The sequence below is a fragment of the Fulmarus glacialis genome, unplaced genomic scaffold (assembly GCF_000690835.1).
Source record: "Fulmarus glacialis isolate BGI_N327 unplaced genomic scaffold, ASM69083v1 scaffold6615, whole genome shotgun sequence".
Taxonomy (NCBI): Eukaryota; Metazoa; Chordata; class Aves; order Procellariiformes; family Procellariidae; genus Fulmarus; species Fulmarus glacialis.
This window is the reverse complement of record NW_009214861.1, coordinates 61,679-74,311: the sequence shown is the minus strand read 5'-3', so window position 1 is coordinate 74,311 and position 12,633 is coordinate 61,679. Positions and strand designations below refer to the sequence as shown.

The following is a 12,633-nucleotide window of genomic DNA, read 5'->3' as shown; positions in this document are numbered from 1 at the left end:
GTTCAGCAGTCTGTCTGACTGCAGTTTGGTCTCCAATATAAACGAATTACACAACTGAACTAACATTTACACTTACACATTTTACACTGACCCACATTCACTTTTACTTTAATGCGTCCAGGTACTGAGCCAAAGGATCTTGTTGCTCAAGGAAATTTTTCTTTTTTTCCCCCTAATTGTTTAGAAAAATGCAGTCAGCAAAAGGGGCTGAACGAAGAGAAAACCCCCTGTTTCCAGAACAGATACTATACAGGTGGGGACAGGACAATCTGTTCCCTCGTGGTGCCTTATGAAGATGTTTCATCAAAGTGAAGGGGGGTGGGAGGAACTTGCGCTGCTGCTGCTGCTTACACTGTGACTGTTCTAGGTATAAACAGAGGGCTTCAAAGTCTGCAGGTGTGTCACTCTGGCAGCGGTCAACAGTGCTAAAATTCACTCCAAAAGAATTGTGGCAGTGGAAGTTCTTGGGAGAAAAGAGAACTAAAGAGAACTCGTGGCTGGAGCTCATAGACATGAAGAGTCTTCAGTATAACAACAGATAACTATTGAGCTACTAACTGTGAAAGGAAGGAGTTTAAAGAATGGGAAGAAGAGAACTCTGCTCTTTTCCAATCAGGTTGCTCTTACCAGCTGACACTTTGTGTTCCCAGAGTGTTCCCAACTTCTTAGGGGGCCAGTCTGGATTAAAAGTTTGCTATGCAAGTGGCCACATCTGGTTAGAGTAATAATAGCACTTCATGTATTTTGGAAAGGCAAAACCTCATTTTCCCTGGGCTGAGTTCTAAAAATCACTCAAGCCACAATTCCACTCTTAACCTACTTCTAGTTAAACGAAAGTACCTTCATCTTCCTCAAACAGAATATTGACCATTTTCATCAATAAAAATTGCCATCATTACAAATTGCCATTTATCAAGAGTAATACAGTAATCGTATCAATTAGTAATGGAAAGTAAAATATTCCCTGCTCAGTTTATTCCTGAATTTCAAGTGCATCAGTTACCTTGTAAGGAAGAATCCAGAACCATGAGACTTTACCCACTGCAACAAACAATATAATTAGCAGACAAACACAAGCTGAAAATTATTTGTCTACAGAATTTGGAATACATTTGTAAATAGGAAACATATTAAAAAAAATGCAAGAATGATTGGTGAATTGTGTGGTGATCCTAAAACAAAATTATTTGTTACAAGTGAACTAAACATGGACCAGTATTTAATTTTTCTTTAAGCAAAATATCTGTTCTAGTATCAACCGGTTCTATTAATTGATTGTTGATTTGCTTTTGCAGTGCATACCCAGTCTCCTGTAAGTAGTATACAGTATTGCCAGTAATTTAATGCGCTGTGTTGTAATAGTGTCTCTGAGGATTTGGTATTCTACTCCATCAAACTTCTAGCAACCTTTTTAATTTCCTTGAAACTAATTTGGTGACAAAATACCTGACAGCAAGGTTTTCCAGCAGTCACTTTAGATAGCTGTGGAAAGTTATACAAGTCTAAACCAGATAGAATATTCAGAGTCAGAATGCCAGTATGTTACAAAAGATTCAATCATGAAGCAGAAAGGAATGAAAAATTATTTTGCATGAGAGAACCATGTTTGTACAAATTTTCTTGGTTGTGTACTGTCAGGCTAGATCTGACTTTCTCAGTTGAGTCCGTTCCCCAGAATTCATGGAAGAAATAAGCCTTAGTTTCCTCATTGTGAAGCCAGCATAATATGTTTGAAAAGTAGATGAGAATTAGATCCTAGTTCCAATAAATCTCTAATATCTGAGTGATGAGATCATGTATGAGTAACCCTACAAGGATTTTTAAAGGATTCCAGGTGGATCCTTTGCATTATTTGGTCAATGATCTAGAAATCTTCCAAATTCCAAAGGGCAGGTAAAATGAGATCACGCAGGTAACCAGGTAAGGCCCGTTTTTCTGTTGTTTTTTACATATAGGTTTTATTTGGTTTGGGTTCCCCCCCCTTATACTGATACTAAAACTTCTGTTTATTATACTTACTGCAAGTAGTTTTAAAATAGTGTGAAATCCATTGAGTCACATGGACTCACCCCTTATCTACAGGCATTCAAGAAGAGAATCATATTGAAAAGGTCAGCCTGACATTCACCAGTAAGGAACTTAGTCAGGTGTTTTATTATGTGAAACATGTTTCTTTGGATTCTTTTTTCAGTAATCACAATATTTAAAGGTAAAGTGGAAGAAGTTGAATTACCTGTGGATAAAGTAGACATCATCATCAGCGAGTGGATGGGTTACTGTCTGTTCTATGAGTCGATGTTAAACACAGTCATCTTCGCACGAGACAAGTGGCTGGGAGGTGCTCTGCATGTCATACTCCTTGCTGGAGCAATCGTCATTTATTTTCTGACTACAAGCCTTCCCTCTCCTCCTGTCACCATAACAAGACACAGTTACATCTCCAAGTGCCTTTTCTTAGGCTTTAACGAAAAGATTAACAAAGCAAATCTCAGTGAAAGAGCTTTACTTTTCATTAACTGCTGGTGAAATTCGTATAGACACTATCTAATGACATTGCCACAGGCTGCAAGAGTTGCTGAGATTAAGTCTGATGTGACACTCTGAAGGAAAACAATAAAGGCATGCAAGGGGTGCTTGTCTGGTTTTTGTATGTGCAGTTCAAAATGTGATGTCTTTGTCAGGTGAATAGATTACGAGATCCATTTCCCCACAATTCATCAACAGAAACCTGGAGGGCTAATGTTTCCAGACCGAGCTGCTTTGTACGTGGTAGCAATTGAAGACAGACAGTACAAGGACTTCAAAATTCACTGTGAGTAAACACCTAACAGTAACCCTTTTCTATGGTTATTTCTCTAAAATATTTGATTTATAGAGGCCTACTGTAATGTCTTCACTGCCAAAGTTTTGCAAAAGCCAAGAAATCATGCTAACCAGGCCAGAATTCCAATATAAACATGAAAACTGAGAAAACTGGTCTGGTGATAAATTCAGGAAACTTGCAGTAACTTGAAGTGCACAAAGGAAAGATGCATGAATAAATTGATGTAGACTTTGCTTAGAGTTATATTGATACCTCTACCTCTATTTTAAAATGTGGATTTTAGGAGATTTAGTTTTGTTGTTGTTTTGATAAATACACCATCCTGCGTAACAGCCATTAAAATTGGTAATATTCTCTTGCCATCCAGGTGCTGGACAAGAACAGAAAAATTAATAAGATGCAGATGAATTGTAAATGTTAAGAAATAAGCCTAGAAAAAATGATATCTCACTAATAAGCTTGTCAAGAAGAAAAAAAACATGTAATGCTTTTTTAACTTTTTAAAACACTTTATGTGAGAATTTTAAAACAAAAAATAAAGATCAGAAATTTCCATTTTACTTTGATGTGAAAATAAGTTCTAAACTTTTTTTTTTTTTACATCATAGAAGCACAAAATTTACTTTTCCTTTACATTTAAAATGTGGAGGTTTTCTTCCTTGAAGTTTCATTGAATAACTGGTGACCTCTACAGGTCACCTAGTCCAGCCTCCTGCTCAAAGCAGGGCAGATTTCACAGTTAAAGCAGCTCACTCAGGGCCCTGCCCTGCAGAGTCAAGAGATGGGGATTCCATAGCTTCTCTGGGCACTTGATCAAATGCTGAAGCACCCTCAGGAGTAAACATGTTTCTGAATATCCAGTCAGAATTTTCCTTGCTGAAACTTGCCTTCATTGTCCCTTGTCACCTGAAGGGAATCTGACTTTTTCTTTGTTTCTGTAGCAGCAGATAGCAATTAGATCCCACCATTAGCCTTTGCTGTCCCAGGCTAAGCAAACCCAGTTTTCTTCGACACTCTTCATATGGTTCACTTTCATCACCACAAGGTCATACTCTTGGTTCACATTCAACTTGTTGTCCCCCAAGTCACCCAAGTTTAGATTTATTTGGTCATAATAGTTTTGATGAAATGAGTAAGTTCTACATTATTTCACTTTTTTTTTCTTTCTAAATTCTTTTATTTTTTTGACTTTTATTTATTTTTCAGAGCTGGTCAATTTCACTTAAAGGCATTTTCCATTAGGGGGAAAAAAAATCACAAAATTCCTAAGCAGTTTTATTAACTAAGGATACATGCAAAAGCTTGGGTAAAATTAGTGGGTTCAGTCAACCTTTAAATGAAAATGCCTAACTCCTCATTCCTTGCCTCTCAGCTCCTCTCAGAAAAGAAAGTTTGCTGGTTTTGTAATCAAATTCAGTGCCAATACACAGAACTGCCAATGGGTTAAAACTGCCATTTTGGGTCAAAAGCAAGCCCAGTGCAGTGGGGCAGTGACAAGAACTCTGTGTAGGTGCCAGGGAGAATTATATTTACTCCTCAAGCACAGCCTATATTTTTCTCCTCGGTTATGTGAAGACCTTGACAGCTAAATTCCTTACAAAATTTACAGATTCAAAAGGACATACAAGGCATCCATTCTGTAAAGGAATCAAAGCCATTTTGGCCTAAAAATTCCCTTATGCCTTCTTTCACCTTGCTTTTGAACCCCTTCCTTTCTAGGCCTTGAGCCTTTTTCTTTTCTCACAGACAATACTCCTCTTTTCAACTCGTTTATTTTTTCATCATTTAAAAAAAAAATGTTTCTGGTTCTTTTTCTCTTCTAAAATGTTGTTTCCCTTTAAGACACTTTCTTTTCTGATTTCACCTCTGATTTTCCCTTCCCCCCCTCACTTTTTGTACCTTTGTGTCTTGTTCAGTTATTTCCATTACCTATCTGCACCACCATCTTGTCTCTCTTTTCAGTTTATGAATCCTTGATGGTGTCTCCTTATATTTCAATTTTTCATCTTTCTTTTTTCTCTCTTAAGGTGGATAGAGTCTTGCCTTCATATGAGATGCAGGGCTGAGCATTTCAAAGGGCACTCAAGAACCATTATATTGATTAAGAAATAATGCAATATGAGGTTTCTAAAAAAATCTGACTTCTGATTTCTCAAACTTTATTAATGCCACAGAGTAGTACTATAGTCAATTACTCTGATTTCCTGCAAAATGTAAAACATATAATTTTATCTTTTAACTCCTGTGACAGGTCTCTGTCTAATAGGCTGTGGCGTATATTTCAAGGGCATCCCATGTAGGCTGAAGTACATCAAGTGATGGAGGCCCCAACAACTTTGTTAATAAATTGTTCCTTCGGGGTTTCTTAGTTAATCTTTTCTGAGTAACCACGTAAAAACATACGGCTTCTATAAATATAATCTGAAGTTCCCACATGCTCATGATGCCTGAAACAAAAGTTTTGGTCACCAGCTCCCCTGAAATATTGAGAAACTCATAGCCCAATAAAGAGATAACACATCAAATAACTGTTCATGTCCAGATTTGTTTCAATTTAGAAATATGCAGATTTTTTGCTCATACTACATTTTCAGTCAGTCCTCTGGGAATACCAGTAGCTCAAATGCTATGCTCTGAAAAAACAAGACATTTCAAACATGCTCACTATTGCTGTTTATCAGTTTACCTTGTTTGTGTTCAAACAATATTTTAAAATGTTCACGTATTCAGTTTAGACTTTCAGATGGAGCACTGAATGGACCTTCACTTGTATGATTCATAAGACTAAGATTTCACTTTATTTGGAGGTTGTTTTAATTTTGTTCAAGAAAAAAAAAAAAAAAAAAAAGAAAAAAAACCCTCAGCAAGATAAGAAGCATTTATTGGAACAATCAGAAGAACAGTTCAAGCATAGAAGATGAGCTTGGCTTTTGAATCTTTTAGAAAGTGGACATTTTGCTTTTTTGCCATGATGTACATGCAGATTAAGACTTGGATGCCCCAAATATTGAAAGACACCTGTAATTCTACTCTGGTCAGTAATTCACTTGCTAAAACTAAGACTACTTCAATAATTAAAAGAGTATGCATACTGCTGATTGAATAGCAATCTATATAAAAAGGAAATATTAACCAGAATGGACAGGAAAAGATAGAATAATCTTAGCAGCTATTCCCAAGTCTCAACCTGACATATTATATGATTTTGGGCAACACTCTCAAATGTCTAAAGCCATGAAAACCATTGACAAATCTCATAAAACACAGTTTTGTGGACACCAAAAAACAAGGGCCACTTGTTCAAAGATGTACATTGAGAGGTTATTTTGCCACAACTGCATTATCTGTAAAATAGCAATGATGACATAGACAACTGAGGTAGAGAGCAAAGAGCTAAAGAAGAGAGCTGAAAGTTAGGGGATGGTAGAAATTCTTTCAAATGAAAGGTGCTTTGAGAAACAAAAAATATTTTTATTATTACTGCTAATCTTTGACACATCCATTTGCATTGACAGGGTGGGAGAATGTGTACGGCTTTGACATGACCTGTATTAGGGATGTTGCCATGAAGGAGCCTTTGGTGGACATAGTAGATCCAAAGCAAGTGGTGACCAATGCCTGTTTAATAAAGGTTTGGTAATTCCAAATATACCTAATTATGAATGTTTACACCTAACTGTAGGATGCTTTGGAGACCTGCTGCTTATGTTTTACTACTATCTTTGTATGCTTCTAACTAGCTGCAGAAGCCATCATCATGGAATGCTATCACACGAAGAAGGAAAACTGTGCAGTTTTAAATTAGTCAGTACTAGTATGTTGCACATGCCCAATACTGTCACCTGAGCTAAGCATGAACATTGATACCTTGATCACTTATGGAATACCCAAAAGCAAGATGTTCCTTGTGACTCTGTACTCATCTGGCTACTGCTAACTGTAACTTAAGACTCCTACAAATTATACATGTGCAAATACTAGCTAAATAGAGACATGGTGTATTTAAATATGAAATTTAATTGCCCTAGCTTCTTGTAAATAGAGGTTGGAAATTACTGATGGAATGCTGCTGAGGAGAAGGGGTAAATTACTTCTGTTTGCAGTAAAAAAGACTGAAGCATCAGTTTCTGAATTGGTCAGCTCTGATGAAATAACTCTAATTTACTACAGAGCGTGAGATCAGAATTGGAACCTAATTTATTTGTATAACTTCCTAATTCTTAGCCTTATCCAGAATGTTACTGTGCTCTCCCAGCCCCAACATCTGCAGCCAGAGGTTAGCTTGTGCCCTGTTCTACATATAAGACAGAATGGTCACTACTCCCTGCTCTCAAGACCAGATTAAGAATCCATACCCTACAGGAACACACAAAAGCTCTAAAATTCATTCCATGTGAAGGATTTGTCCTCATGTGGGACTACTCTCATGAATAAGGCTGTCCACATGAATAGCAGCGGTAGGATCAGGTCCATGAATCCAAGAGTGTGCTCATTTATCCCAAAGACTCAGTTCTAATTTTGCTCTGAATTGTTCTACAAAATCAGCAAAATAAGACATCAACCCCTGCATGCTATGTAACCATGACACTTATCTAGAATGCTGGAGACTTGAGTAAAATTTCCTCATTTGTACTCTTCAGGAATTGGATGTAACCCAAGTCTTGAACCCCTCAAGGAACTCTAGCCACTAAGCCACAGGTGCACTGGGGGTCATGCATGCAGGGAATACAGCATCTTCTCTGTTGTGGAAGCAACTGCCCTTTGAATGATCTCTTAAATATATCCCAGGTGCATAGGAATTTTCCTGGCAAATAGGAGTCCTCTGTTTAAATTCCATACTGAATCAGCCAGGGAGGGTAGTGGGACCAGAGTATCTTCAAACCACCAGAGTCAATAACTGATCTCAGGAAAAGCATACAAGTGTCCTTCTAAGGGCCTACCACTTTCAGTAACATTGCCTGAAAAAATGGAAAAGTTTGTTTCAAACTCTTCTTCTCTGATCCCCTTGCATATTAGAGAAATAGAAATGGGTTTGGATTGACCCAAAACTTTTTCTCCATGTTAATTTTGATTTGGTGTCAGCACTAGAGACTACAATAACAATAAATCAATTCTTCACACAGCTGTAGAAAAACCTGCAATGAGACAGTGGCAAAAACTCACAAAACCAAACAAGAATGAAGAACATGCCACATCCAGTTTATAATAAAAAATACTGTTGGACTTTCCTGAATATCCTCCCCTATCTAGCCACAGAGGAAGAACAAAAAAAAAGAAATAAATCTGCTTTTATTCTCCAGTTTGTACTACAGTTTCCAGGAACAGTTTAAGCTCCTGCAGGTCACACACCATTTTAAGATTACACAGTTTAATGCTACTTAAAGCACAAACTGCCTTCCCTGCACAAAAAAAAAATTATGCAACATTCTTGTTTATTAGAGGACATAGCATAATAGCAAAAAAACATTGACCTATATGTTCAAATATCCAGTTATTTGAGAAATTTCTGCTGTTTTAGAAATACCATGATTCACCTGTATGAAGCCTTATTTCAAAGGACCTGCAGTATTTTCTGCAAAAAGGTACTGTTGCTCAGAGAGATCCAGCCACACAGGTGAGGCACTTGTCTGTGAGCTCCCATGAGTCCCATGTTCTTCTCCCATAGTAATCTTGACCCATGAGGTTTAGGACAAGGCATTCCTCATTAGACTTTTCTTGCTCCACTGCAACTTCAGTGAACTCCCTAATCACATTCCTTTCTCCCAGCTTCTCCTAAAGTAAAGCAAGAGGCACCTATGCCAGTCATTTTCCATCTTTCTTCAAACACTGCTCTTTTTTTCTCATTTTTCTTCTCTATTCTTTTCTTCACATGAAAATCTCCCTTCCCTTTCCTAAGTGACTTTCCCGGTCACTTTTTCCTTTCCAACAGTTCTCCCCACAGTCTTTCCTTTCAGCATTGCCAGATTTAACTCCATCTATTTCCCCCCCCTCCCCCCCCCGAAAAAATGCCAAAACACCAAACAACACCCTAGTATTTTTCAGGCATTTCCTTCTGTGCAAACAGGAAAAGATGGCAGAAGAGGGGCTCTGGTAGGAGGCTGAGGTCTCTCTTATCTAGAAGCCATAGCTACACTTGCTTCCCTGTAACAGAAAACCAACATATGCTGCAATATCTAGTCAAAACAATCTCAGATACTCCATTCTTCCTTTCATTGCTCCCCTGAAACACCTAGAATTTAATGTTGTTTCTTCTCTCCCCTCATTAATACTGTTAGTTCTCTGCAGTCTTTAAAAAAAAGAAAAAAGAAAAATAATTTTCTTTTGGAAAAGTGAATGTGTTTTGGGGGCTCCCCTGAATACATCTGTATGCATGTGTGCAACTGACAATATAGGTCATTTTCTCAATGCTTGTCAGAAAAAAGGGTTTGGCCCTTTCTCCTTTCCCTAGCGATTAATTTTACATCTCAGCCTTCAGATCAATCCTTTTCCTGAAGCACTGCTTGTACCAATGCCACCTGTCCTCCAGCTTCTACGTCAGTTCAGCACCTTTACCTGCTATGATTAGCACTGCCTTCACCATCACATCCTCTGTTGGGGTGACTATTTCCCTCTTTGTCCGAACCAAGACAGCTGGTGCAATTGGAGAGAGGAAAAGGGGGGAACCCCAACCCCAAATCCAAAAACAAACAAACAAACAAACAAACCCACTAAAACCAGACATTCACTGAGATTTGAATCTTTAACTTATCTCCATGCTCACACAATCCTAGCTGAGTAAGCTGACTGGCTGGGAAGAGGATCAGAAAAGAGGTGCGGTGACACTGTAGAAGCAACCTTAATTACAATTCGCATAAGGAAACGGGTCAGGCAGCAAGTCACCATTTTTCCCATCAGCAAACCTGATTCAGGGCTGTTTCTCTGATTAGTTAGGTTGCCTTCAGCTAGGGTGATACCGTTCAAACAACAAATACATAGCAGCTGGCAACACCGCATCTCAACCTCACTGTCATCATCCCTGTGATTCTAAATGATCTTCGATACATCATTTGCTCAGTCCTAAAGCAATTTGTGCCACAGGACAGCCCAAGAACCATTCTTTATGCAGTGAATGTAAAAACTGGACCTCTATCTGTCTCTCTGCAACAGGGACATTTAGCATGGCATGTCTCATGGTCTTTCATGCAGTGTCAACCACAGTCTGGACCTCCTTATTTAGCTGATAATTCTGACACTTTTATTGTTGCTCAGCTTAACATGGTTTTTTAGTATAATTAAGAGCTGTATTTTGATCAGATCCCTGCTTAACTATGCTCGTTTTGTTGTTGTTGGTTTTGAAATCTGAATGAAATCTGGTAAATCATGACTTTTCCAGTTATTTTATGCAAAGATAGTGTTTGTCCCCTGTGCTGTTAGCTGTAATTAACATTCAATGAGCAGTGACATTTAATATAAGAATATATAGTAACCAGAATACGACTTAAAGAGATCACCAAAACAGGATCAGGCCAGTTTCAAAACTATATTAGTTAATAAAAAAACCCATATTTGTCTTATATCTTGCATAGTAAAAAAAGCATGTTTCTGTCCTTAAAAAAATGACTGCAAAAGTGACCACCATTTTATCCAGCACATCTGTTCAATATTTCCGAGACATTTCCACTAACTTCTCTAATAAAAATATTTCCCACTGCTTTTGATTCCACTTTACCCTGCAGAGCCAACACAGCTCAGAGAGAGGGAGCTAGATCTCTTTTATGTGCCTCATTATCAGACTTAATTCACAATTTCCCCACAGTGATACCACTAAAAAGCCACCAAAAATTACAGAAATCTGCAGCTATCACCCACCAGTCCAGTCTAGCTTGTCAAAGCAAATTTTGCACGCTGCTATGGAAGTCTGCCAGGAGACTTCAGAAATTCTTATTCCTAGTATGCTTTTTTCTTTTTCTTTTGAGAAAAAAAAAAAAAGATACATTTTAAGGATATCCCAGCTTTAAATGACAACTTACAAGCATGGGTCCCTTATAAGCACTAGTGACTCAGGATGCCATTGCAATGTAGTAGAATAATTTAAATTATGGTTAAGTTATTCTTGAACAATATTGCTAATCAGACAGGCCAAAACTATAGCTTGCTTAAATCATCTCACCATAAGTTTTCTAAGTCTCAGAAACACATGGTATGTGGTCCATGCAAAACACCCCAGTAACTGAAATATGGCTGCATCTTTTGATGTCTGTTTTTGCAGACTTCTCTTAGATTATAGAATGCAGTTGCTAGAAGAGCCCTCTATTGTTCCCTAGAAGAGGCTAAAAGAGCCCTCTAATGGACATTCTAGACTCTGCTCTCCATTTTTGCAGTGTGAGTCTGAAGTAATGCTGGTGAGGTCAGTGATATGATTCATGGCTTATGTTGGTAGAGTAGAGGAAATTTGGATGTCTGCCTACAAAGCTTCTATTTCTCTGTATGCATGAGCAGTTTTGTTGTTAATACTGACTTTCTGAATAACAGAGAGAAAAATATTTTGGGGGTATCTGGCTCTTGCCAAATATGCCCTGACAAGGACAGTAAGGACAGTGAAGCCAGATACACTTAAGAGCATACCAGAAAGTGCACTGATAATACACATTTCCCATAGCATTAGAATCCAATTAATAGTATTTCAGACTTAGTATCCTCCCTATCATGACTACGAGTTTTGGAAACAACCTAGATAAAAGCAATACCTAGCTGGGAAAATCAGATCTAAAAAAACTCAGTTTAAGCCTTGAACAATGAGATTTAAGTATTGATGGAAATAAGCAATCTTGGAGACTACATCATTGCTCCCAACTACTGCAATCAAGCTGTTGTACAATTTACATTATTTGCTTCTGTCTAATTCAAGAGTAAGATCCTTGTGCTTACTATTTGGAATCTGTTATCTGGCACAGGATTAGAAAGCATTATCAGCAAAAAGCAGGCCCCCGTCATGCCTCAAATGTTTTGATTGCTTGACTCAGTCAAAGCACATTCCCCTCCAGAGATGCTCAAAAAAATGAGAAGTTTATTTTTATTAAAAACCCAACTCTGACATCTTTCCTCATGCTGACCGTCCCTGATGATGAAAGGTCTTAGAACTGGGACCTATAACTCCATTTCAACATCCATTGTGCTTATATTTGTCAAAGCACGTTTTCACCTTGATTTCCTCCAGCTCCCGCAGCTCCTCCTGGCCATTCCCAAGGACACACACTCTTCTGTTAGTGGCCTCTCTTATCACACTCTGTCAACTTATTCAGATAACTGGATCGTTTCCTGATGATTTGATCTATTCAAATAAACCATTGATTTCTTACAGTGTTAAAGGGCTGCCAGTTGTCTTTGTTGCTGATCATTAAACAAAATGCTTAAGTACATCATTTAACGCTTACCTTAGAGTCACAGACACCTGCATGTAAATGTCTTTTTCTTTCTCCTCAAAACAGGAAGTAGATATTTATACAGTGAAGACTGAAGAATTGGCATTTACTTCTGCATTCTGCCTCCAAATTCAGCGTAATGATTACATTCATGCCTTGGTCACCTATTTTAATATAGAATTTACAAAGTGCCACAAGAAGATGGGATTTTCTACAGGTAATCTGTATTTCTTTTAATTTCATTTCTATTGCTATCAGTATATCAGATGGTACATGAAGGTTTACTGTACCACCAGGTTTGACTTTCAGTGATAAAAATTGTTGTCACTTTGGTGGAGGTGAGCAGGATGGGGAAAGGACAACTGCTTGTAGGAATTCTGCAAAAACACAGGTAGGATTTCACAATGG

The 12,633-nt window shown here is 37.9% G+C and overlaps 1 protein-coding gene across 1 annotated transcript in view; it reads left to right on the top strand.

The window, feature by feature from the left end:
• The window catches only part of LOC104077465 (protein arginine N-methyltransferase 8), a 47,982-nt gene that overhangs the window by 28,151 nt on the left and 7,198 nt on the right, over positions 1-12,633 (top strand). The window contains exons 6-9 of the mRNA XM_009578715.1: positions 2,192-2,349; positions 2,725-2,812; positions 6,340-6,455; positions 12,292-12,442. Of these exons, the coding sequence (XP_009577010.1) occupies positions 2,192-2,349; positions 2,725-2,812; positions 6,340-6,455; positions 12,292-12,442 (513 nt within the window). The remainder of the gene's footprint in view (positions 1-2,191; positions 2,350-2,724; positions 2,813-6,339; positions 6,456-12,291; positions 12,443-12,633) is intronic.